Here is a 27184-nt window from a genome sequence, read left to right as displayed (position 1 = left end):
CTGCTACAAGATGGCTGTTCAGTGCTGATAAGAAGTGTGTTGTGGCTTTATTTCAGTCTTTACTGGACATGATGAACTGTGCTAAAGAATTTTACCGTTATAAGACTCCCTTGCATGTTGCTAGATGAATGATTGCAAGTGAAATATTTTACTACTGTGGCAAGGCATCTCCTCTGTCTCCCCGCACTTTGCACTTTCCCCTCTGGCAGTGGCGGGGTCTGGGGTAAATCATCCCCACGCTGAGGAGCATTTGTCTTCCTCCCTCTGTATTCTCTGATCAGTATTTTCAAGGTAGGCCTCTGGGCAGGCCCAAGGAGTGCTCCTCCAGCAACCAAAAAAAACCAATTTACTAACACTAAAAGAGGGGGATACCTTTCCCTGCCCTCTTGCTGGAGTGGTGTTATCCTGCTGTTGGCCTGACAGTGTCAGTCCTACCCCAGAGCGGGCACTCAGTTTTGGTTGCTTCCCCCGTAGGGAGAAGAGCTGCCTCTGACCCTGGAGAAACCTGTCTCCCCACTGCTACTAACCCTGCAGCAGCTTGTATCTCCTCTCCCTCTTTCACCACAGGATGGGCTTTTAAAGGTCTCAGGTAGCCCTTAATGGGACTCAGGTGTCCCTAACTGACCTGAGGTAGCCCCTCAGCTTATAAGAGAAAGGGCCTTTATCATTCTAGAGCTAATGCACCCATCCACTTTCCAGAACCCAATGGACCACTCTCTTGCAGCCGTGCAGCCTTAATATGTCACACTATAGAGAAATATATGACACAATACAGCATATTTCTTAGTTTAAACTCAGTAATACCCTAGCATTTTGTCTGCTTTCTACAATAAAACTTGCTATTGTATATGAGAAAGTAAAAACAGGCTCATTCATCAGCCGCTTGTGAACATTTCATTTGGAGTGCATTATTACCTGATTGTTCAAGAGCTCTTCTGACAATTCCCTGGCCATTAATCATGATGTTATGCCCTATTATCTTGCTCTCAGTTCTTGAGTAAAAGTCTTTAGAGGGCTGTTTTTGTAGAATAAATGAAGCTGGTGATGGAGATTTCACACACAAAGGCTATCTTTCCTTCCAGGTTCTTCTTTAAAACCATTAGCAGATAGCTGGTACAAGTAACTAGTCACCTAAAGTTCTCAGCTGATGGTTGTTCATCTTTCTTTGTAAGCAGAGGGTGTGGTCTTTGCCCAGTTTGCTTTCAAAAAATCCATCACAAGGCCACTCCCAATGCTTGCCTTTTTTGCTCTCTCAGCAGAGAAATAGCTTCCTTGCTCATGGTTGCTAGCATTCCCTTACACTTCCATTGGAAGTGGAGCCGTCTTCTGGGTGGCAGCTACACGATTGGAAGCAGCTCTAAGGGTACGTCTACACTACGGGATAATTCCGATTTTACATAAACTGGTTTTATAAAACAGATTGTATAAAGTCGAGTGCACGCGGCCACACTAAGCACATTAATTCGGCGGTGTGCGTCCATGGTCCAAGGCTAGTGTCGATTTCCGGAGCGTTGCACTGTGGGTAGCTATTCCGTAGCTATCCCATAGTTCCCGCAGTCTCCCCCGCCCCTTAGAATTCTGGGTTGAGAGCCCAGTAGCTGATGGGGCAAAAATCATTGTCGCGGGTGGTTCTGGGTAAATGTTGTCAGTCATGCCTTCCTCCGGGAAAGCAAGGGCAGACAATCATTTCGCGCCCTTTTTCCCTGGATTGCCCTGGCAGATGCCATAGCATGGCAACCATGGAGCCTGTTCAGCATTTTTTTTTACAGTCACCGTATGTGTACTGGATGCTGCAGACAGAGGCGATACTCCAGCGCTACACAGCAGCATTCATTTGTTTTTGCATGATAGCAGAGATGGTTACCAGTCGTTCTGTACCCTCTGCTGCCAGTGTAATTTGGCAATGAGATGACGGTTATCTGTCCTTCTGTGCTGTCTGCTGCTATCATGGGTGCCCCTGGCTGAGATTGGCCGGGGGCGCAAAAGCAAAACTGGGAATGACTCCCCGAGTCAATCCCTCCTTTATGGTTTCTAAAAATAGAGTCAGTCCTGCCTAGAATATGGGGCAAGTGTACTAGAGAACCAGTGTATCAGAGAGCACAGATGCTCTGTGTCAGATCCGGCAGAAATGATGAGCTACATGCTATTCACAGGGGGTGCAACAACCCCACCAGTTGCTTCCTTCCTCCCCCAACCTTCCTGGGCTACCGTGGCAGTGTCCCCCCCATTTGTGTCATGAAGTTATACAGAATGCAGGAATACGAAACAGTGACTTGTTAGTGACATAAAATGAGGGGGAGGCAGCCTCCCTGTGCTATGACAGTCCAGGCAGGACATTAAGCGTTGCGGGGGAGAGGAGCCCAGCATGCGGCTGCTGTGATGGTCCAGGCAGTACAGAATCTTTTCTTTAGACATGAAAGGGAGGGGGCTGATGGAGCTCAGCCCCCAGTGGCTATGATGAAGACAGTTACCAGCCGTTCTGTCCCATCTACTGGGAATGACCAGGAGTCATTCCTATTTTTACCCAGGTGACCCTGAGACCAGCCAGGGGTATTCAGCAGTTATCAAGCATGTACCGTCAGCCACCGGGGAGGGAAGAGCAGCAGATACTGCTCTTTACTGCCTCAGCATCGCGTCTACCAGCAGTATTCAGTAGACATAGAGTGACATTAAAAAAAGTCAAGAAACAATTTTTTTCCCTTTTCTTTCACGTGGTGGGGGGGAGGGGGTACATTGATGAGCTATCCCCTGAACCACACAGGACAATGTGTTTGAACCTACAGGCATTGGGAGCTCAGCCAAGAATCCAAATACTTTTTGGAGACTGCTGGGGACTGTGGGATAGCTGGAGTCCTCAGTACCCTCTCCCTCCCTCCATGAATATCCATTGGAGTCTCTGGCTTCCCGTTACACTTGTCACGCAGCACTGTGTAGCCTGGAGATTTTTTTTTTCAAACGCTTTGGCATTTCATCTTCTGTAACGGAGCTCTGATAGAACAGATTTGTTTCCCCATACAGTGATCAGATCCAGTATCTCCTGTACTGTCCATGCTGGAGCTCTTTTTGGATTTGGGACTGCATTACCACCCACGCTGATCAGAGCTCCACGCTGGGCAAACAGGAAATGTAATTCAAAAGTTCGCGGGGCTTTTCCTGTTTACCTGGCCACTGCATCCGAGTTCAGATTGCTGTCCAGAGCGGTCACAGTGGTGCACTGTGGGATACCGCCCGGAGGCCAATATTGTCGATTTGCGGCCACACTAACCCTAACCTGATATGGTAATACCGATTTTAGCGCTACTCCTCTCGTCAGGGAGGAGTATAGAAACCGATTTAAAGAGCTCTTTATATCGATATAAAGGACCTCGTAGTGTGGACAGGTACAGCATTAAATTGGTTTAACGCTGCTAAAATCGGTTTAAACGCATAGTGTAGACCAGGCCTTAGTAGCTAGATTGCCCATTTCCAATGGAGTCCACAGGAGTAGGGCTAAGGCAGATTCCTCTGACAATAATCCTACTATTGTTTACCCTGTAATGCTATTTCCACCTTCTTCCCAAAGACTCTAGCCAATCAGAAACAAGGAGTAAGCAAAGCAATTCCATTACTTCCATTCTGGCCTACAGTTAACTGGTGTTCAGCATCTAGTACATTTAGAAATGTAGCTGGCACAGCAGCTAATAAAAAATAGCCCCATAGCCAAAAGTCTGGTAGCAATGGAGGTCTGGTTCTAAGCATAATATGATTCAGGCATTTTTTGGAGTGTGTTGCTCTTGTGTTCAATTTAGGAACAATGCAACAAGATTAACTCATGAATATGTGTGTATTATGTAGCTGTTTTGATTATACAGTTAGGAGAGGCAAGTGGTTCTGCCTGCAGCTGAGTAAAGTGTTTCAAAAATGCTCGAAGGTATGCTCTAGAGAGAAGAATATGTTCCTGCTGCAATAAAACATTTGACTGGTTACTTTTCAGAACACAATACGGATTACACACTTCCTTACAACATGGGGTTTAGGTAAAATAGCCACACTACTTAGTTTAAAGATAGAAAGAAGCGTCCCAACCTATAATAATTAAAAAACAGTCCTTGTATAATTAGCATAGCCCTGTTTTGCATCATCTTCCCTCAGCTGAAAACAAATGGAGAAAATATGGTCAAGATACAGAACCTCAGAATTCTGTGCTCCCTTGCCCCATTTGTAGATTTAGGATGATTCAAGCTAAACAAATCATGCACAGCCAGCCCCTGTTCATGAAGAGGTAAGGGTTTCCTCAGCAAGAGTTATGAAGGGTTTTTTAAAACACTCTCATACTTAAAACTGGCACTGCAAGTATTTGAACTTGAAGTCTGAGCTTGATGGAGTAGCTTTTACCGGTCTTAAGCCTCTGTTGTGATTAGATAAGCATGGGGTCACTTTCTACAAGGGCTGAGAGAATTAAGTCTTCCCAAAAAAAGCCAACAGTCACAAAGACATTTTCCTAAAAGAACCAGGTTCCTGATAAATTCTACAACTTGCTTTTCAATCTAAGTCCAATTTTCTCATCATCTCACACAGCACAGGTCAGAGCATTACTGGAAAGGGCATGCACAGGAAGAGCCCAGCTGCCTTGTTTTAACTTTTGGTGTGGCATGGTTGCAGAGAGTTTTGGGAGAAGTGGCCTTCTGGTGTATCTCTTACTGCTCCCTCTCCTGAAAGATAACACAATGCAGTGGGTTTAAGTGGACTGGAATCTTCAAGTAGTCAATCAAGCAAGCTCAAGATTTATTTTCCATGAAAGCGTGTCCAATTAGAGCCTCTCGCTCAAGTGTTACCACATTAAATACTAGTCTGAGCACAGCTGAACCAAATGAGTGAATACTCACTGACAGTTGTGGTTTTTGCACAGTAGTGTTAGTTCATTTGCTAACAGTTTTTAGATCCTTGACTGGAAGGCACTGTTGAAGCAGCAGCTCTCTTACAGGTAGTAAGTGAAGCATTTAGTTGGCAAAGAAGCCACAACCAAGAAAGTCAATGGAGGTGTAGTTCAAAGGACTCAGAGAAAGAGTTCAGTATTTTAGACCAGTTTGTGCTCTGAGAACTTGAGAGGCATCATATCTGTTAGTGTGTATAAAATCTGTACAGCTGTCTTACTAAATTCCTCCTGAGTGACAGCTTCTAGACACTTTCTACCAAAATGGCATTAGTGGTACCTCATCATATTGCGAATACAGAAGATCTCAATTCAGACTCCTCAAGGGCACTGGAGGAGCATTAGAGATTTCTTTGGCAAAACCCAGGAAGATTTATTTGCATGTGCAAATGGGAAGGAGAAAGATCTGACCCAATGTAACCACACCAGCTATATTCTATAGGTGGAAGAGTTTAATGAACACAATCACATTAGACTACTTGGAAAGATGACTCCATGTATTTTAGCCAATCAACGGTCTAGAGGCTCTGGACCTCTGGGCAGGGCCAAGCAATGCATACTCCAAGCCTCTTGGGGGGGCAGACTACAATTCACAGTCTATAGCTCTGACCCTCTGGGTGGGGAAGAACCCGGAACAGTCTTTAGCTTCAGGCTGAAGCAGACAGCAAATATATTCTAGGGGCTCACAGCCTCCTGGCTAGGGTAGGCCACAAGCTAGTCACAGGCCTTCTGGCTTAGGGTGAATAGGCCACCACCTCAGGGCTGGGGTTGATGGCAGGTGATTGAGGGATCTGGGCCCACCCTGTTCTACTGGGTCCCATCCCAGGGCCCTAACAGTGACAGGTGGTCCCACCACTCAGTCAGTGGGAAAGTCACCAAAACCTGCTGACTTGCTTTCTGGCATCATAACTGGACTAAAGTCTGGTTCCCCAGGGCTACTTTCTACCACAGTCCATTGGGACAGCTCCATTGGGCACATGTCATCAGTGGCTGCTGGGTAGACAGCCAATGGTAGTCCTCGTAACTTCTCTCTGTCCTGGGTCCCTTCTAGTGATGGGGCCTGGTTCAGAGTCCTGCAGAGGGCTTGAGATGTCTACCTTCTTCCTTGACTCATTTCCAGCTGAGCTGTGGGGCCCTCTCTTTATGCTTCTTGTCCCATCCTGCACTTCTGGCATGGGTGGGGCTGGTTTGCCTCCACCCACCAGAGGGAGTGTAGTGCTCCCTCACTGTCAGGCTCAGAAGGAGGCCACTCTGCCTCACTACAAGGCCCAAACTTGCAAATGTCTATGTACAAGTAGCTTTACCATGTACAAAAGCTGCCAAGTTCAGTGTAACTAGCTATATATATCCAAGTGTCTTAAGTGTCAGCAGATATCTGTTTCCAGGTTAAATCCATAAGGCACATGTTTGTAGACCAATGACATGGAAGCGGGTGGTGGATGGAGTAGGAAAAGAACGTCCCCAACCCCCCATGTTAGTAGACTGGCTCTGCAGGAAAGCATTAGGCCTCACTTCAGTTTTCTTGTCCTCTGCTAAGGTCTCCTCAAGCACCTCACAAAGTTTAAATGATATTTTGGTACTTTTGAAGCTGCTCTCTGTTTTCATAGTTATTACAGCCTCATTAATGCTGATGATCAGGCTGGGTTTGGTTAGGTCATGAAGGGGATTGTCTACACTGCAATTAAAAATCCATGGCTGGCCTTGCCAGCTGACTTGGACTCATGGGACTCAGGCTTCGGGGTTGTTTAATTGCAGACTTCCCCACCTCAGAGGGTCTGGGAGCCTGGACTCCAGCCTGAGCCCGGAAGGCTACACTGCATTTAAACAGCCCCACAGCCCCAGCCCAAGTCAGCTGGCATGGGCCAGCCATTGGTGTCTAACTGCAGTGTACACATATCCTAGTGACTAAATCCCCTCACACAAATCAAAGACAAGGCACTCAAATTTTATGTTTGCTGGCAGAAACCAGGGACCTGACGCTCTGCACTGTATACACTGAGCCAATTGCTGGGCTGAGTACAGAATGGGCTGAATGCCATCTTGGCAAGTTCCATGCCATGCCAAAGAAGAAATGAGTAACCTGTAGGTCATCTTCTTCTAAGACTTGTAGCTAGAAATCTGAATACAGGCAAGTGGTGCTGCTTGGTTACAAATAGTATCTTTGGCTTTCAGGATCTGGGGTCACAGCTTCTGAGAGGAAGTGAAGACCTGCCCTGCAACTGCATCTCACAGCTCCTTGGCTGCTTTTCCACACTTCTACACCAGACGAAGCCAATAAGCATTACAGATGTTGGTTTGCCTGCTGGTATTAACTTCTTGGCCTGGTACTTTACAAGTGATCGACTTTAGCTTTCACTAGAGTTACAAGCTAGAAAACGCCATGCTGGACCAAACCAGCTGGTGATTTAAAGGGCCTGGAGTTCCCTGCAGCAGACGGAGCCAGGGCCCTTTAAATTGCCTTCTGAGCCCCACTGCCAGAGCCCTGGGATAGCAACAGCAGGGCTCCCATGGTGATCTAGAAGGCCCAGAGTTCCCCTGTGGTAGCAGCGGGAGCCCTTGGCCCTTTAAATTGCCCCTGAGCCCTGGGGCTCCCAGCCGCCTCTGCAACTGGGAGCTCAGAGGGTGATTTAAAGGCCCTGGGGCTCCCAGGCACAGCCAGAGCCCCGGGGCCTTTAAATCTTGATTTAAAGGGCCTTGGGAATTTAAAGGCCCGGGCTCTTCCAGTTGAGGCCACGCCTCTTCCAGTTGAGGCCATGCTCCATGCTCAGGACTCCAGAGTACTGGTAAATCCTTTAAGTTACTTTCACCCCTGCCTTCTATGTCCCTTCCCTACTTCAACTGATCAATATTTGCAAAACAAACTGAAGTCCTCGGATGGAAGGTTGCTATAGGCATTCAAACTTTTCTTCTTATTATTGTTGTGCCTCTGCTGATCAATTGAAAATGTTGGGTCCTTGCAGCACAACTTCCTGCTGGAGGGGAAATATGTGATACAGAGTCTGGGTATATTTACACATGATGTACCAGTTCTACAGCAAAAGTGGTCACAAACATCATACGAATATCCTTCCAGGGTCTCAGCTCAATGATCTCACCAATGCCTATGTCCCAGAGAAAAACTCTACCTCAAGAATTACTTCTTGTTACAGAGAATAAGGCAAGAGAGAAAGCTCCCTTGTTGCTTGCTGCAGATCGCTATCAAAAAAGAACAGCATCAGCAAACCAACAGCAATGCAGAATTTCTTCCAGTGCTAAAAACTTGATCACATACTAAGAAAAAGACATTGTAAGGCTATATGTAACAGCACCATCTGATTACCTGGCCCTAAAGTTATAAATGACCATTATTACTTTGGTGCATTAGGGAAATTTAGGAAGGCCATTAAACTCATTAAACACAAGATTACTAAACTTACTAGGTTTTCTAATGCCATAAGTCCACACAGGTTTGAAGGCACAGCAGAAATGTTAAATGTATATGTGTGTGTGTGTGTGTGTTGGGGGGAGGATTGGAACAGGAAGAAAGTTTGTAAAGATACTAGATCTGCTGAAAATAGCAGAGGAGAAGCCAGAAGGGCCCAATGACTGTCATCACTCATGCAAGAGATAGGATATGCCAGAGAGGAGAAATGTCATGTAGAACCGTGTAACATCAGAGCAGAATCACTATAGCTGATGAATACACTTAGTCACTTTCTGTTTGATATTAGGGTAATGAATGGCAAAAATACTGTTTTCTGATATGTTACTTAGTGTGGCACTTCACATACCTGGGATTTTTGCCACTGACTTCAGGATTTGGCCCACAAATTATTTCTTATTGAGTTTTAAATGCTTTGACAGCAGCACCATATTGGTGGTTACATAAAATAGCTTAGGCACACAGTAAAGCCCTACAATAAGCTCAGTGAAAATGGAAATACTTTGAGATGCTTGGAGGGATTAAGTAATGGATATTGATAGTTTCTTTCCATTTATCTGTTCTTCTTTTGTTTTTCTATATTGTACTATGTCTCTCGTATCCTTTCATGTATTTTCTTCATGTTATAACCTACACCAATACTTCAGATGTCAAAGGTTCTCATTAAAAAAATCCTGCAGACGGGATCTTCAAGTTGTGCTAGCTTTGTTTGTTTTACATAAAAATTCAGTGTTTCAAAAAATAATTGAGTTTTACACAGGCAACTGGCTTAAATAGATGTCTGATGATCCTACATCAGAGACCATAAGATAAAGCAGCCGCCAGTTACCTTCTTGCTACTCAGTTTATGTATTTATTATTATTTATCTATTTGTACTGTAGTAGCACCTAGTAGCTCCAGTCATGAACTGGGACTCCATTATACAAACATGGAACAAAAAGCCAGCCTGTCTCCTAAAGAGGTTACAATCTGTGGCATGAGTGGGAGCATCATGAAGACAACAATCTTTTTCCAGAAATGCCTTGTTCATGGTCCTTCGCAATTAGTCTCCTGAGACTCCACTTTCAGCAACACGCACCTGTTGCTGAGTGCATGCTAGTCTGAGCACAGAGAGACTTTGATCCTTCTATGTTTTAATAAACAACAAGTAGTGCATGCGAGAGGCTTATTCCTTTCAATATGCAGGCATCTGAATTTCTAATTGTTTAGCATTAGTCATAAGTTAAGTAGGACAGAGGCGATGTTATATATAGTTCAATGCCTAGCCATTCAAAAAAGACTGTGTGTTTATATTTCCTTCTCTATTTGCTCATTTAAAAGATGGGAGATGACAGTTGCAATACTGTCAACTCCAAGTGTTCAAATATCATGATTCAGCCTCTCCCCGCCTCAATCGTGAGATTGGCTTAAAAAAATCACAAGATTTTAAAAAGATAATAAATTTAGGAGGTGGGGGTTATTTGCCTTTTGAGCCTTGAGGGTGCACTCTGGTCATGTTTTCAAGCTTTTCTCTAGAATCATGAGGGCTAGAAAGTTATCAGCTTTTGTAGATGAAAACTGAGATTCTCACATAATCACAAGATTCCAGGGGCTGGGGCTTTAAGGAAAACACCATATTTCCCAAGGCTCACAATAAAAATTACAAGAATTACCATTGCTGTGTGTGTGTTTACCTATATTCACTTCTTTACTTCCCAGCCTCTCTCCCTCTTTCTGTGTGCACTATATTATATATATCACATATGACACCCTGGGGTGAAATCTTGGCCCCACCAAAGTTGATGGGAGTTTTTCAGTACAACCAGTACTATCTTTTCTCTCTCTCTCTCTCTCTCTCTGTGTAAATGTCACACATTTATTTCACATTGTTTCCAGCATCTTTTTTGGTCTTTCACTCCTCCGGAGCAATGTTACAGTTTGGAACTCTTCAATTCTCATCCAAAATTTCCTTACAAGTCAATCTGATCCGCTACCATTTTTCTTTCAAGATATCTGCAATGTTTGGTAAGCACTCTGAGGAGGTATGTTGATAGATGAGAAAGCACAGCTCAAGTAGCCAGCTCAGAATGAGTCTGCTCAGCTTCTGGAATATGTGAGGTCACCATGCTCAGAAGTTTATCATGAGTATTAGCAAAGTTACTCCCATACAGGCATGATATCATCTCAATAGTGTAATCATTCCCACCTTTGTAGTATGACAACCTGTCTTACAGATAAATACAATAAATGCCACTGTTATTACCAACTAACAGAGCACTACTAGCATGCTTGGTCCTGAACATATATGTAAAAAGATATGGTCCCTGCCCTAGACCAGAAAAGGACCCAATAGGGAGATAGCAAATTATTTTCTGAAAATTGGGTATGCAAAGAGGCATAAGTTATGGATCTCTAAATCTATTTTAGGCAGATTTGTGTATCAGTCTGACCAAAGCACAGCCGTTTTCTTATTGAACAGTTTCTCATTACCTATTTGGGGGTTGGTGGGAGATTGCCCAAGCTAATCACAGCTGTCTCTAGCGGCAGAAGTCCAATGGGATGCATTAGCAAGGGTCTTTAATTTAGCCCAATGCTGAGAACAGGGCTTCGAGTGTGGCAGCAAGGGCTGGAATGGGGGCATTGATTCTTAAAGACATACATTTTTAAAATATATTTGGGGATCAGCTGGGAAGCTCCATTTACAGACATGGATGTGAGCACCCAACAGGCACCCACACTCTGTAAAATCTGGGAGCCAGAGTGTGTAACTGTCCAAACTCCCAGATTTAAGAGCACTGTTAAGTTACCCAGATTTGAAAATTGGACCAATTACTTAACTCTTTGCCAAAAGATAATGGGCCAGATTCTGCCCCATTTGAAATCACTGGAAGTCACAGAAGTAACTGGTGGCACAAACCGGCCAATGACCCTTAAGTGATGACTATTTTTCATCAAGATATTTTAATGGGATAGAAAATGTATCATTTCTGTATGGTTTTATGGTGTTCAGTCATTTATCTTGCTCGCCCAGGAACAATCACGCTGAAAGTCATTAGCATGATTTGTTTTTGCAATGTGGGAACTCTATGAGCTAAGAGTGGGCTTTTCTCTTACTCAGCCTCCCGCCCACTGCCACAATGGGGTGGTGAGAAGGACACTATTAAGGGATCCTTACCTCCCTGTGGCGGAAATTAAAGATTGTGATAGACCTGGAAGGATACAATTTCAGATTTTCATCTAGCTCTTCATTTCTGGCCCAGAGTTCCCCATATTATTCCATCTTTCCTCCCCCTTAATTTGCTGCACATGCTCAGAAAAAATGCTGCTTCCACTTGTTGCACCTGATGCCTTTTAATGGTAAAACATTGACCCAAAATCAATGTCTAGCAGCTGCTCAAAGTATTGTAAAGTGCACCTCCCTTCTCACTCTCAGATTGAGAACATCATAGCTGATGCTCAGGCCTTGCCAGGTAAAAAAGTGAGCATGCTTTGGTCACTTCTACAGCTGACATTTCTTCTTCAGCAGCTCCCCTTGTTAGAGACATCAGCCCACACCCTGCAGTCCTTATAATGGGTCAGATTATGAACTCAGTTACATTGGTGTAAACTGGAGTAATGGTAATGTTGTTCCAGATTTACATCAGCATACTGACATTAGTATTTGGCACTTATTCCTCACGCTGGCATCTATGGGATCGTGGCCCAACCAAAGTCTGATGGTTTGGGCCCTGAGGTTGCAAACATGCAGCGAGATTTGCTTTATTGTAAAATATCTGCAGACACAAAAGCAAGCCCTGAATACAAATGACTTTCCTGCTTTCACAGGACACTTACTTGATGGATCCTTTTGCTATTATCAATAGCCGTAAAATGATTAGTTCCTGCAGAATTATCAGTAATGGCTGTGAAAGCTCACAGATGTACCCTCAGCACCTTCCCCATCCATTATCTGAGTGCAAGAACAGCAAATTAAATTCCTTGTGAGGTAAATATAAAGGTCAGCTGCTGCCTCTCTAGATAGGGGCTGTCAAGAGGGTAAAGACATATCCCTTGCCAATGCTCAGAGGCTGAGTCTTTTTCCCACCTAATTTGACATCCTCCTTTTGCCAGTCAGAATTAGGTGGATACTGTGAGGCCCTTGTATTCTTATCATGGTGGAAGGGAACTAAGCACCATGACTCCCATGAACACTAAAGGGAATTGCGCAAAGACATGGTAAGCCTTCTGCTTCAGTGACCATGCACAGGGCATGCTAGAGCCCAGATAGACATTATAGGCTTGATTCAGAAATTCCTGGGTGAGGTTCTCTGACCAGACTAGATGAGCATCATGGTCCTTTCTGACCTTCAAATCTATGAACTGCAGCAAGGGTTTATCCCACCCAACAATTACTCCAGCTGTCATGGATCAAGGACATTTTGAGTTTGATTTTCAGTGGGGCCTCCACCAGATCTGCCCTTCATGGGCACATTATAAAACCATCAAAACAAACATCATCCTGTGAGGGAGGACAATCTTCTGGTCGAGATAATGGACATCAGCTCAGGAAATCTAAGTGCTGCCAAAGACCACCTGTGTGATCTTGGATAAATCATCTAATCTTCCTATGCCTCAGTTATCCGTTCTCTACCTAGCAAGGATGTTGTGAGGATATGTTATTTAAAACACAGGTGGAGTTTTGATACTGGGGGGGAGGTGCACCATAAAGAATCCTAGGAAACACCCAAAATAAAGACTTTCCAAAATGAAATTATTTTAAATTGGCTTTAAAACGAATTAAACTGGACAAGAAGGGGAGCATTCGTAAACCCTTTGTTCTCAGATGAAAAGACAAGGGCCTGACTCAGATTTTACCCAGTCTTCACCTTGAGAATGTCTCTTTAATCAAATTGCTCTAAGAGTAGCTTGGAAAGCTCCTCCCCATAAGCTAAAATGTGACGAACGGGCAGATTCCGTCCCTTTAAAATGACTTATCACTCTCACTGCACAATAAAATATTTTGTATCTTAGTCTGTTTTTTCCATAGTCTACCTGGAAATCCGCTACATTTTAGATTTGTGAGCACTAATATCAATAGTGGATTTAAAAAAAACCATAAGAATACTTAGCTTACTCGTACATCATTGTATATCAATTAATGCAGGCACAAGAAAAACATGAAGAAATATATGGGACTCACCTGAAAGCAATATGTCTTATTGGATATAATGCTTTAGAATGGCCTTCTTGTCACTCAGCTGTGTTGTATTGCGTGTTAGAGATTTGACTGTATGGACTTAGCATAACTATGGTATATAAAATCCATGCTCATGGGCCATAGTAATATGAGATGGTGAAAACATTTGCTATGAATAACAGCTAAATTCTTCCCCTAGCTTGGTAATGAAAAGGAATATGTTCCTTTTTTGTAGTAAATGAAACAATTGAAAAGCAAATCAACCTTTTAGCATGTTGTGATAGATTTAAATTCTACTATCTCCCATAATATATGGGGTCAGATCCATTACTGGTATGACCCTATTAACTTCAGTAGTGACACCAGGTTTAAATTTGGTCCATATATTTTCAGATCCGTGTTTTTTTAAGACTATTTACTGTGTCTGTGCTTATTGAAGCTAGCCAAACAATAGACTTAATAACTTATTACATCTTTTCCATTTGTAGATATTATTATTCTTTTATGATTCAGAACTTTGAAAATGGTATGTCTGACCCCATAATGGGCAGCATTAGTATAATATTAAAACTTTTCATATAGCAGCCATAGGGGAAAAAAGGAAACTCATGAATATGATATAACTGATATTTGCATGGTTCCTATATTTGAACATTCCAAATAGTATTCAGGGTGTCTCATGGACTGTTTTTTTTTAAGGTTTAACTGTGGAGACCCATGTGTTTCACCTAAGAACTAATTAATCTCTGGATAATGCTATTTGCGCTTAGGAAGCCAATTCTGTATTTGAAAGGAGGTGGTTTGTCATCTATCCGGATATCATAGGTACTTTTATGGTCTCCATCACAGTATAATCATCACAATCTTTCATGTATTTAAACATTTGTAAGACCTACAACACATAATTAAAGACCCATCCCAGGGGAAAATATGGGTTAAATATGATCATATTTGCTCGGTAGCAAGTATGTGTGAAAATACAAACCCTACTCAAAGGGAAGGATCATCTAAAGCAGTGGCTCTCAATCTTTCCAGACTACTGTACCCCTTTCAGGAGTCAGATTTTCTTGTGTACCCCCAAGTTTCACCTCACCTAAAAGGTCCTTGCTTACAAAATTAGACACAAAAATACAGAAGTTCTACAGCACTGTATTACTGTAAAATTACTTACGTTCTCATTTTAATAATATAATTATAAAATAAATCATTTGGAATATAAATATTGTACTTACATTTCAGTGTATAGTATACAGAGCAGGAAGAACAAGTCATTGTATGAAATTTTAGTTTGTACTGACTTCACTAGTGCTTTATGTAGCCTGTTGTAAAACTAGGCAAATATCTAGGTTAGTTGATGTACCCCTTAGAAGATCTCTGAGTACCCCCAGTGGTATGTGTACCTCTAGTTGAGAATCACTGATCTAAAGAGCATGCCAAGGTGCAGCACTCTTGCAAGGAGCAGGCTTATGCCAAAATTGAGCAACCTTTCCCAATCTACCTGCTATTTTCACCGTCACTAGTATTCTTTTGAGGGGCGGGGGGATAACATTGGCTGCAATATCTAACTTAAAAGATATCAAATATAAAATCTGTTGGGTCAGATCTTGAGCTGGTTTCAATTTGCATAATTCCATGGGAGCTCATCCATTGTACTTGGAACCTCATTCATAGCAGCACTTCATCTTCTTTAGCTCTGTGATCACACTACAATAGGCTTCATGTCCTTTTCAAATATATCACAGACTGCAAATAGTGATGTTATGACAACAAACACTCCAGCTCGCATCTAGAGTCCCATTTTAAAGAGTGCGTCTTACATCCGCTATCATTTGATCAAACTTAGCTCCTGTTTCTGTGAACCACTTGTAAACATCAGTTTAAGTTGTGCTATCATACTAGAAAAACATCCAGATAGCTTCTCTTCTATTTACAAGCTGCGTGCCTTTCCGTTTTTGTCATATGTGTTTCAGTTCATGACTGCCTGAGTTAACACTCATTAATGGGCACGCAAAACTGCCTGTGTTATGTTGTTATTTCTGTTTTTCCAGTTGTTTATTATATATGTTTTTGAAAAATAGCTTAGTGGATAGACACAATAGGAGCTAAGGATATATAGTGCCTCTCAGAAGATGTTCAGCTTCTTGCTGGATCTGACCTCATATAATTGTTCTATGCATTGCTTATTATTTTACAAACTTACTTTAGGGGCAAGATATTCCTATTGTTATGAAACTCTCCTAAATGTTTATATGAGTTATTAATAGTAACATCTAGGGGTGCAACTAAGATTAGCACAGTCTGCCCCTCTGATGCCAGCCAAACATACAGGAAGAGACATTCCTTGCCTCAAAGAGCTTACAATCTAGACAAGATAAACAAAGACAGAGGGCTGGCAAGTTGCAATACCTAAGGTCAAGTTGCAATTCTGAACTATAATTACAGAAGGGCCCAAGGTGTGATCAGCAGTTTGAACCAACAAAAATGTCTTGGATGTGGGGTGGGGTTTTGGTTCTACCCATTATAAAGGTAAGGTCCACTTGTGAAATTTGGATTCAGGTCTGAGTTTGGATTTCAAACACCTGCAAAATTCAGGCATGTTCCTCTAGAGGGTAATGGGTTTGAAGACGGAATTCTAAACTCAGAAAGCCAGATAAAAAGCTGGTGGAAATCAGCATAGTGCAATTGACGTTAATGGAGCTGTGCCAACTTACACCATCAAAACTTGCCTTCTTTTGGTATGTTTATGCCTCATAGATAGGCTTTTTCATACAGCCAACTGGAAACTGAAATCCATTTACCATTCAGATGTTTTTCATAATGTTCCCACCTCCATTGCTAATTAAGACCCTGATTCAGAAAAGCATCTGCTTACTGGCTTCCCTGGAACCCAATAAAACTATTTGGGGCAAGTTTGCCCTCAGATATGCACTGATATCAGTGGGGTTCTTCACACAGTTTAGAGGGCAGCATTTGATCCCTTGTATTTAAGTCTCTTACAGCCCTACTGCACCTCCAGTGGGATCCCAATAGGGCCAAAGTGTGTTGTCAGTGGGGACTGAATTCATGTAAATGAGATCAGATTTTGACCCAAGATGTTATCACAAATGAATTGCACTCATTTCCATAAGAGCAAGTTTTGGTGCTGCAGGATCATGCAAAGAGAGAATTCTGTCTGTGAGGAAGTAGGTGAACCAACACCAGGAACTCAGAAAAATATTTGCCAGTATCTTTTTAAGTCAGTGATCTATTTTCCCAAAATTGCTGCAATATGAAAGTTCTCCTTTAATATAATCTTAATATAGTGATATGCACTTTAATATTAGTTGTAATTTCACCAGCATAAGATGTATTCAGATTAGACTTTTGGCTCCTAGAGAATAGAGTCTTCCTTTTCTACAATCTTTGTACAGCACCTAGCACAATGAGGTGCTGGTTCATGACTAGGGCTCCTAAGTGCTACAGTAATACAAACATAATCAAATAAAATAATACACGAGGGGACTGTAAGAACTCACTGACTTGGGGCTGAAGTCGCCAGGGGGGATGGTATCTAAAACTACCCAGTATTGACGTGCTTCAAAAATAACATTAAATTGGCTTCTAGGAGGAGCGTGTGTGGTTACCTTTTCCCTTGTCACTGCAGTTTTACAATGATGCCTAGAGCACATTACCCCCCTTTTTTTGCTATACATCTAAATAATTTGATTGTTTAATCCATTAAAACGACGTTATTTGTCACGAACTAAGGATGAAAAACCTCCACGTTAAGCCATTTCTGTCTAAGCAACAGTTAATCAACGGCATAATTTCAGCCCGAGTTAATCGAGGCTTCTTCTTTTTCTTACCACAAATTCATGGGTCTCTAGTTTTTGTCTGAGGCACTACAGCAGCATCCTGCTGGCGAGTGTGCCTGCGATGAAACGCACACGACATCCCTTCACAACCCTTCCTCACAGCCCGCCTGAGGTCTGATCAACTGCAGAAAGGCTTGAAGAGTTCTTCTGATTGCCGCGCAGCAAAGAAACAAGTGTATCATCAAACACAATAGTATCATTTTCATCCAGACAACTGCCCTCAAATGCCACTGAATGCGTTTTAACAGCCATTCACTCATGTGCTTTTAATTTCTAGACGGCAAAACCAAGGGTCTCGTGAAACTGCCAACGTTTTTTCAATAGGAAAATAATGTCAGCGTGGTATATACACAGATCGCAAGGCGCCTTACATCTCACCGATGAAGCAGAAAACAAGAGATAAGCGAAGGGGAAGTTTCCATAAATCCCGATCGTTATATGTAGGTTGATTTACTCACTGTTAATACAGAAATTCGGATCACCCGGTTAATATACAATCTAATGGCAACTGTCGCGTTTGCAGGGTTTTTTGAATAAGACACTTCGATAGTCTTAGTTATAACACTTCCTACCTGCCACCGATCTGATCGTCTCAAGTTAATCGCAAATGCCGGCGTTGATTTCTCTAAAGATGCGTCCTGAAGCGGTAACGTTAGCCCTACGACTTGCAAACACAGACACCAGCAAACCTGACACCCCGACAGCAGATCTTGCGTATCACAGTTTGATGTCGCTTATGTGTTTTCAAACAGTAGGTTTCCCATAAAAACACAGTAGTGCGTGAGTCTCATTGGCTGGATTTTACCTCCCGCTTTACTGGAAACTTAACTTGAGGGTATGTTACCAATTATTAAATTTTCAGACCAGCTAAGTGTGTTAAGAGATTCAACTGGACATTAGCATCTCGGACCTCTCATCAAGGTAGAGATGGGAAATCTTGGTAAAATATCGCCTCGGGGTCCTTTATTGGGACTTTTCTATGGGGGTGTTTTACTTGTTCTTACATATAAATCGGTACTGGCGATGAGCTGTGTTGGCATTAGAACAAACTCTGTCTCTTGTTCATCATTCTGACTAGAAGTTCGCTCGGGAGGTTGACAAAGCCAGGGTGCAAGCTCTGAATCTGATTAGCAGCCTTGCCCGGCTCTGGATCCGGGGTGACGACAGGTACTTCTCATGCGGGACTAGAGTGGAAAGTTTTCTACCCGCTCGGCCTTTCATAGTAAGAAGTCGGCCGCTGTTGCTTTCAGCCCCCGTTGGGAAATCTCATTCAAGGATTTTTGTCAATGGGAGAGCGCCCTGCTCAGCTCCCCCGACCCAGCTCCGGCTGACGTCACTAACGAGGCGATAAATATCTGTTGATATAATTGGATGTGAGATTCTGTGTTGTGATAGCAAAACTCTGCCCATTGCTGCTCCGAAAGGGCCCCCATGATTTATTCAGCAGTGGATCGGGGCACGCAATCGGGCTGTCAAGAAAGCGTCAGCTTATTAGGCAAGTGCTGCGTGATTCCAGAAGAGGGTCTACGCTATAAAATCACGCACCCAGGCTCTGATTAGGAGAAAATCTGATCACAAGCTGGGGAAGAGACGGCACGGACAGAGTGACAGCGGGACCTCGGCGAGCCCCCAGTGCGGACAGACTCCGCCTGCCCTACGAACCGGCAGCGGCATCTCTGAGGTAGGCAGCGATCACCGGCCTGAGCCGCAACCAAGCAAACTTCTGCCTGCCCGGGCGCAGCTGTGCGGCTCTGGCTGACAAACGGCTGCAGAGACTTCCAAGGAGCCTGGCAAACCAGCTCCTGGGGGGTCCCGCGGGAGGGAGCAATGACCGAGGGGCCGAGCGGCGGGTGGAATATTGCCTGGGAAGCAGCCACGGCGCTGTACGTCTTTAAACGGGACACTTGCTCCCTGCCCGGCCCGGCCCCGGATGGCTGCCGGCCCTCGCTTGCTAGCCGTGCTACGGCGCTGGGCCGTCGGGGGCTTGCTCCTTCCAGCGCCTCTGAGACGCCTGGAGACGCCAACCGGAGAAGGGAACAGCTCCCCCGCGCCCGGGGCAGGGCCAGAGACCGGGGGGCGCAGGGGGCGGCTGATCCTTTCAGCACCTCGGACAGCGGCCCGAGCGGCTCCCTCCCTGGGGTTGGCCGGCGGCCAGCCGCACCCACCGGGCTGTGCGCTCCTGTCCCGACAGTCTAACTCCAACGCGGCAGGTTTTCTCTCCCCGCCCCGCGCCTTCCCCTCCCGCCCTCCCCCCGCTTCTGTCCCCTGTTGCAGATCTGGGCGTTGATCATGAAGCTCCAGCTGTTGGTCTCCACAGGGATCCTGCTGGTTGCTCTCCTGCCCTGCCATGACTGCAGAGCCCTCAGCAAGAGCCCCCCCGCCGCCGCCAGCGCTCCTTTGCCGCCAGATTTCCTCCAGCCGCCGCCGAGCCTGCCCGTGCTGCTCCGCATGGGAGAAGAGTATTTCCTGCGGCTGGGCAACCTCAACAAGAGCCCCACCGCCTCCTTCTTCGCCTCCAGAAGCAGCAGCAGCAGCCGCCTACCGCCCGGCGCCCCCGCCACCAACTTTTTCCGAGCAGCGGTGCAACAGCTGCAGCAGCTCCCCGAGCGCTCGCTGGAGAGTGCGGCCGGCCCCGGGGAGGGGGAAGCCGAGAGCCTGCCCCGGGAGGCGATGGAGAGGGAGAAGCGATCCGAGGAGCCCCCGATCTCCCTGGATCTGACTTTCCACCTCCTCCGAGAAGTCTTGGAAATGGCCAGAGCCGAACAGTTAGCGCAGCAGGCTCACAGCAACAGGAAACTGATGGAGATCATCGGGAAATGAAGCGGCCTCGCCTTGCCAAAGAGATTCTGCAGTTAGCACAAAATGATACAGTATTATATACCATAGTGCTGCTCTGATGTCATCTCTTTATTTTTCTATAGCTTTAAACATAGAGGGTGTACGCTGAACAGAGCCCATGTCCCTTGGTTAGCATGCACAGCAGTGTATTCCCGTGCAGTGACGAGAAAAGTGTCGTTTGTAACTTTCTCACCTTTATTTTTCCATTTCAAACTTGTTCTAGTGACATCGCTACTTAGGAGGGGGACAGCGGAAGAAAGGTTTCAAAGAAGCCGTTGGACAAGAGAGATACTTTTCTTGTGGGAAAAGGTGTGTGTTTGTGCGTGGGTGGGTGGATCTCTGTAAACTTCTGCGACTCAACTTTTTCCTGCACCATTTCCGTAATAAAACATCTTTTCAGCGCTCGGTCAATTTTGTTGTGTAAGAGAATGTTTAATATTTATATTTTTAATAAAAGCTGCAAAGTAACTGTGGTTTTATAGACTTTCTTGCCATATGGTCTTATAGATTCAGCAGGGGTTTCCTTTCGGTATATATTAAAAAAAGCTTTTCCTGAGCTATTTGTTTGGGTTTTTTTTTACACCCACCCGCCCGTAACAGCGCTGAAATGAAACGGAGGATTCGTCAACAACTTGCACGCTGATAGCTCAAAAGAAGAGAGGTGTTAGATGAGTATGTGTCAATTATAGGACACTGCTAAGGGTATGTCCTGAGGATACAGCTAGGGTCTCTGGACTTCAGTGCAGTTCAAGGGTCTCTGGGATATTTATGCTTTCTCCCGGTTATATGCTTTAACACCGCATGCACTCCATGTACAGAAAATGCATCCATCAGGGTACTTAGCAGCACTTTCACTCTCCGCTCCCGAATTCAATTGTTTAACTCAGCTCTGTTCAAAGAAAATGACTCCAGTCTAGAACCTGTCGTTCAAACAGCCAGTCTATCTCCCTCCCCTTTTTTCTTGTCTCCCATTTAAACAAAATGAGGGCGGCTGTGCTGGGTTTACGGGGACGCAATTACAAAAACCCTAAGGAGCTGGAAGATTATTGCACCTGAGAACTATTTTACATGAAGTTTTGCGGGGATTAAGCCACACGCTTGGCAATGCCACCGGTGATTGTTTTGTAAAGTTGAACGCTTAACGTCGAAAAAATCCAATTCTGTTCATGAGAAGAAACGTTTCTACAAAACGCTTTAAATAGACATAAATGTACTCGCCCCCTTCCCGCTAACCTCGCCATACAGTCTAGCGAGAGGCCACGTTTGAGCGAGCTGCTGTGTGTCCAGCACCTCAACCATCCCCTGCATGATTAAACACTTCTGACGTAGCGTATAATGCCACGACAGCGCCGAAAGAGTCACTAGGGAAGACTGAACGCCTTTTTGAACGGTCTAAACACACACAACGCCCAGTCCTGCACGCCACACACTTAACTCCCCGACACCACTGGGAATTTGGGGGGGTGGGGAACGGAGAACTGGGCTTCCAGCATTAGCACACTAAGGTCCTGTGTTAACTTCAAAGCAGATGTTCCAATCTCTTGGGGGGAGCACAAACTTTTATGGAAGTTTCTAATTAGGGATGACACCTCACACTCTGTAACATGCCCTGAAGGGTCTATCGTGTGACTGGCCGAATGGGAACCCCAAAGAATTAAATTGATCTAAAAGGAGGGTTCAGTCTCTGGAGTATATTCTCCTCCTGGGACCCTACACTGCCATCCTTGTACGTAAGAACTTCTCATTGACTACAGCTGGAGTTTGTGAATGGCTAGACGGCAGAATCTGCTGGGCCTGTAATTAACACGAATGAGCGTTGAGTTCGGGGATGCATCTGTGTGCAGGCTGCGCTCTAGCAGAGAAATGCATTTTATGGTGTCATGAAACTGATTTTTAAAATGTTTGGTTTAAGGCAATCACTCAAGTGCTATTGATTTTGTTAAACACTTTAAATTCTCATATTCGCATGAGTACGGGAAAGGGACAGTTCCTTACTGAATTCATTCATATTTATGAAGTCAGCTTTCTCCTATTATCTTATGAATCATCAGGAAAAAAAAGAGTTCAAAGGGATTTTGTGCAACCAATGAAGACAAGTCTCAGTATTGGTTGCAAATATTCGTTAGGAATAACTTGTCAAAAAACAAGAACAAAATCTTGCGGAAAAAACACAACTGGATGTGGTGATGAATTTTACTGCTGTTCAATGAAGATATAACTCTTAACATAGGCTTTGTTATTTCAAAGCTCTTCACAAACATTAACTAATTGATCCTCAAACCCATCCTTCATAGTCCCATTTTACAGGAAGAAAAACAGAAACAACATAGATGGCAAACGGCTTTCCAAAGGGTACACTGCAAACTGTTGTCAGAATTGGGCTTTGTATGAATTACTTGGCTCTCACATTAAACTATACTGCCTTCTAGCATGTATTAATCAACCATTTCATGCTATTGACTGTGGTACCATGTCTTCATGGTCAGTCATGGTGCTATAAGAAGAGCTGTGTATTCAGGGCCTGATCCAAAGCCCACTGAAGTCAGGGGAAAGATTCCCCTTGACTTCAGTGGGCTTTGGATCCAGCTCTCAGACCCTGACCTTGTAAGATATTGATCACTCTCAAAGACTATTGAACTCTTTCAGAGATGATGACAGTCAGCACGCATTAGGAAATACAGTATTCAGTTCTGTAATCATTTATTAAACTGTTCTTAGAGTGTTAGGGTGAAATCCTGACCCCAAGGAAGTCAGTGGGAAAACTCCCAGAATTTCACCTTCAGAAGCAAATGCAATGTCAATCTGCTCACCATTAGAAAAGGCATGTCAGTTTATGTAATCAGTTTCATTAGTTAAATATCTGTAGTATGCTTCTCTCTGCACTGTGGTAGCCTTTTCCGTAGGTTTATAATCTTTCAAATGCAATCTTTAAGAGATACTTGCAATAAACTCATCACAGTTCAGCTCAGAATGGTCTTTCCTGGTTTCTGAGATCTTGTCCTTTTCCTATCAAATTGCTCATTATGATAAAAGTGAGAGTGTTGATTTCATGTATTAAAGGAAGTTGAGAAGCTATAGGTATAACAGATATAGATATAGACAGGCACAAGCTGACACTCATTCAGAACCCTCTCTTTGCCTTTTGGGGAAGTAAAGATAATGAACCACATATAGATCAGTATCCCACATAATTCAGGAAGGGTTCCAATCAAGTGCTTCCTATACCTATATCTTTATTGTCTACAGGTATATAAAATATAACACCAAATAACACTTCTGAGTGGTCTGAGTGTTATTCATTGTGACCTATCAACCACAGCTGGAAAACACAAATCTAAAGGTGAAATGCTCCTCTTGCCATCCTCATTTATGCTCAGTTATTGCACATCAGCATGCAGTAGCACCACTTGTGCCGGAGTCATTCAGCACAGTGGTTGTGTTGAGTGGAATTTTAGACTTACCTTTGAATTTTGTGGCTTTCATCAAGGATTTGCCACAAGCATTAGCAATAAGTTGAAAGGATGGAGTTACTCCAACTGGAGTAATTAAGAGTAGTGAGGGGGTCATATTTTCATTGACAAATGATGCCATTAGTCATATTTCAACTAACAGTGTTGGGTAAGCACTTACAAAAATACAGCAGGATACCCAGGCTGGCTACAGACAATCATAGTGCTCACTAGTTTTGCAATTGTAATTATAGCATGAAGCTTCTGTTCAACATTCTCCTTTCTGAAACAGGTTTTACTTGGACACAGTCAAACTTAGTATAATATTTCATCAAGATATCTATTTGTCCAGTTTTCCCACTCCCTTTATTCATCTATTTCCAAACATCACTCTAATCTAAAAGTATCAGATACAGTATAATGGAATTCAAATAACATCCTTGGAATTAAACCTGATCAAGAGGTCCCTTATATGGACTATTTCTTGTTGGTTCCAGCCAGGTCACTTGCTGCCTCATGGCTCCTCTTAGGTAAGCACATCCAAAGCCAGATGGAATGATAGTCATCATTCATTCAATGAGTTTAACCAGGAGAAAGAGAAGACATGACGAGCCGGCTCATCAGCTCTTTCATTGCTCCCTGGAACGTCTTCCACTTGTCCTTGATGGGATAGTTCAGACCCAGTCTGTATGAGAAGAAAATGTTTACAAGGGGAAGAAGAAAAGCTCATCTTTTAAAGCTGGGATTATGTTTGCAATATGGTTCTATAATACTGACTTCTTTCTATCAATAAAGTTTGACAGGAAGTAGAAAGAAGGAAAGATAATGAACATGAAAAGCCTTTGGGGGCAGGAGCCATGAATGAAATCCTGGCCTGTTGAAGCCAATGGGAGTTTTGCAATTGACTTCAATAGGGCCAGGATTTCACTCCATGTGTTTGCATAGCTCAAAAGGCCTTCAATTCTTACATGAAATCAAGTATATTTCCCATACTACACAATGTGAGTAAGGCTACGTCCAGACTACCCGCCGTATCGGCGGGTTAAAATCAATTGCTCGGGGATCGATATATCACGTCTAATCTAGACGCGATATATCGATCCCCGAGCGTGCTTATATCACTTCCGGAACTCCATCAACCCCAACGGAGTTCCGGAATCGACAGGGAGAGCCGCGAACATCGATCCCGCGCGGTGAGGACGGGTGAGTAATCCGATCTTAGATATTCGACTTCAGCTACGCTATTCACGTAGCTGAAGTTGCGTATCTAAGATCGATTTCCCCCCCGTAGTGTGGACCAGCCCTAAGAGTATCCTACTGTGGGAAATATACTTGATTTCAATGGGACTGTTTGCAAGTAAGGTATTATTTAAAATAAGTAAGGATGGTAGAATTGTGTCCTTTAACACTAAATATGCCTCAACCATTTCTAACAGTTGCATAATGTAAAGTTATCAAAATCATGGTGCAAACATATGTACAGGTATTGACAACATATCACAGATACTTATGAAAAACTACAGCATAGGATGGATGATTATTTGGCATTTTCCAAGCAATTTTTGTAAGTATGTAATGTTAAAATCCATACTGGAATTAGTGAGAAATGATGGTCTGTTATGTGTAAGTTGGCTAATGGGCTTCATTCCAGTTACTGTCTAGTTGGACAATAGTCATACCACTATAGGACAAGTCCTAAAGTCTTGTGGACATGAACACAAGTAGTTTCCTGTTTCTTTTCCTACATCTAATTGAAGTTTTCAGTTTATTTTTAAGGGCCAGATCCTTAACGAGTATTAATTGACATAGCCCCAGTGGTTTCAATGGGGGTAATACAATTTACACCAGCTAAGAATCTGTCCCTAAAACTTGAAAGACAGATTAATCTAGCCTCTTAATTTGGACAAGATTATCAAAATGATGCATCTCTGTTGCAGGTTCAAAATGTGGTGTACAAATTTGGCCATATTATTTACATTTAAATTTTCAATAAACAATGCTTTCCAGTGAGTAAACCTATTGTGCACTTCAACGAGAGTGCAAAAATTAGTGGAAGACCTGGAGGAATCATTACCTATTTAAGCACCAGAGTTCCTTTTCAGCAAGGTTGTAGTGAAAATTTGCCTCCTAAACTTAGTAAACAGGTTTGTCTGCCACGTTGTTGTAGCCGTGTTGATCCCAGGCTATGAGACAGACAACGTAGATGAGGTAATATCTTTTATTGGATCAACTTCGGGAAACTTCACAATATGAAGGAGAAGGAAGCCAGACTAAACATTACTTCCTGAGCAAATGCAAGAACCCACCTTATATTTAGCTCAGACAGTCTGGTTACTTCCCCAGACTTGAAGAGCTCTGTGACGCTTGAAAGACTGTACCTTCTACCAACAGAAATTGGTCCAATAAAATATATTATCTCACCCACCTAGTCTCTCTCAGATTTGCACATTATAAGGAATTAGACACACAACAGTCAGATCCTCAGATGAAGTTCTGGCCCACAGACCTGAATAATGTGTGTAAAATCTTTTGGCCAAAACTTCTAATGTGGGTTCCTAAATTCAGATGCCTACAGTAAATAAGTGGCCTGATTTTTATAAGTGTTGAGCACCCAGCACTCCCCTTTGCTTGACTTCAATTGGTGTGGTAAGTGCTTAGCACTTCTGAAAATAAAGCCATTTGTTTGGGTTTGTTATGTAGATTTAGGGAATCCACGTTTGAAAAGTTTGAAAAGTTTGCAACTGAAATGCCTAGAACAACTAAAAATAATGATCATTATGCATGCACGTTTTTGTGCACCCACGTCCCCAATAGGGCACTTAATATACACCCTTAGTGCACATAGTCTTAAATGTCTGGCAAATAATTAATAAAAACACCCACCTCACCTCTGATTTCTTCTCTGAAGCTGCCTTATTATTCTATCATTTATCTTACTGTACAGCATCAGCCAGATGGATCACCTCCACCTGATGTTCCAACAACTATTTCATTCTGGTTCCAGACTGTGGGCTTGATCCAGCAAAGTACTTAGACCCAGATCCACAAAGGTACACGGGCACTGACACAGTGAAGGTTAGGATCCTAAATAACTTTGTGGATCAGGGCCTTAAGCACATACTTAACTTTAAATCAACAGGGCACCTGACAAGTTTAAATTTAAGCATATGCATAAGTGCTTTGGTAGATTGGGAACTAAAAGAATTGGGAAAAATAAAAGAATAATTACTTGGTCTTCTCTACATTAGGAGATGCACATTAATTAACACATGGTAGACCTCGCCTGCTGACACAAGCTTAAACCCAATAGTCTTTTGTCTATATGGCACAGGGCGGCTGGCCCCAGTAAATGAAGTAGGTCCAGTTCCCCTGTGCCAGAGCTGGTGCTCCCATTTAGCCAGTTATGAGAGTGAGGCAGCACCTGGGGGCTATAAAAAGTCAGGGAGAGACCGACCGAGGGAGAGTCCTGGTGAGAGTTGGTCAGGAGACTGGAGGAGTCTCTGGGGAAAGTTGCAGAAAGATCTCTGCAGGCCCTCCGTGGGAAGAGGAAGGGA

At 43.5% G+C, this 27184-nt stretch overlaps 2 protein-coding genes across 8 annotated transcripts in view; one reads left to right on the top strand and one right to left on the bottom strand.

Moving 5' to 3' along the window:
• The first annotated feature begins 18727 nt into the window (after positions 1-18727).
• CRH (corticotropin releasing hormone) lies at positions 18728-20691 on the top strand. Its single transcript, XM_050941413.1, has 2 exons — positions 18728-19024; positions 19618-20691. Exon 2 carries the CDS (start codon positions 19633-19635, stop codon positions 20161-20163), a length of 531 nt encoding a protein of 176 aa, XP_050797370.1. The 5' UTR covers positions 18728-19024; positions 19618-19632; the 3' UTR covers positions 20164-20691.
• A 1687-nt stretch (positions 20692-22378) lies between these two features.
• The window catches only part of TRIM55 (tripartite motif containing 55), a 51548-nt gene continuing 46742 nt past the window's right edge, over positions 22379-27184 (bottom strand). For 5 of the 7 annotated variants that reach the window (XM_050940969.1, XM_050940968.1, XM_050940974.1 and 2 more), the window contains one exon: positions 22379-24315. In XM_050940969.1, the coding sequence (XP_050796926.1) occupies positions 24196-24315 (120 nt within the window). In that variant the 3' untranslated portion in view covers positions 22379-24195. The remainder of the gene's footprint in view (positions 24316-27184) is intronic. The other 2 variants (XM_050940970.1, XM_050940972.1) reach the window with 1 other exon arrangement.

This window comes from Gopherus flavomarginatus, chromosome 2 (genome assembly GCF_025201925.1).
Source record: "Gopherus flavomarginatus isolate rGopFla2 chromosome 2, rGopFla2.mat.asm, whole genome shotgun sequence".
Classification (NCBI taxonomy): Eukaryota; Metazoa; Chordata; order Testudines; family Testudinidae; genus Gopherus; species Gopherus flavomarginatus.
The sequence above is the reverse complement of the archived record's forward strand: the minus strand, read 5'-3'. Positions and strand labels throughout refer to the sequence as shown.

Coding starts and splice junctions, on each gene's coding strand:
- CRH (XM_050941413.1), top strand. CDS start 19,633: ATGAAGCTCCAGCTGTTGGTCTCCACAGGGATCCTGCTGGTTGCTCTC.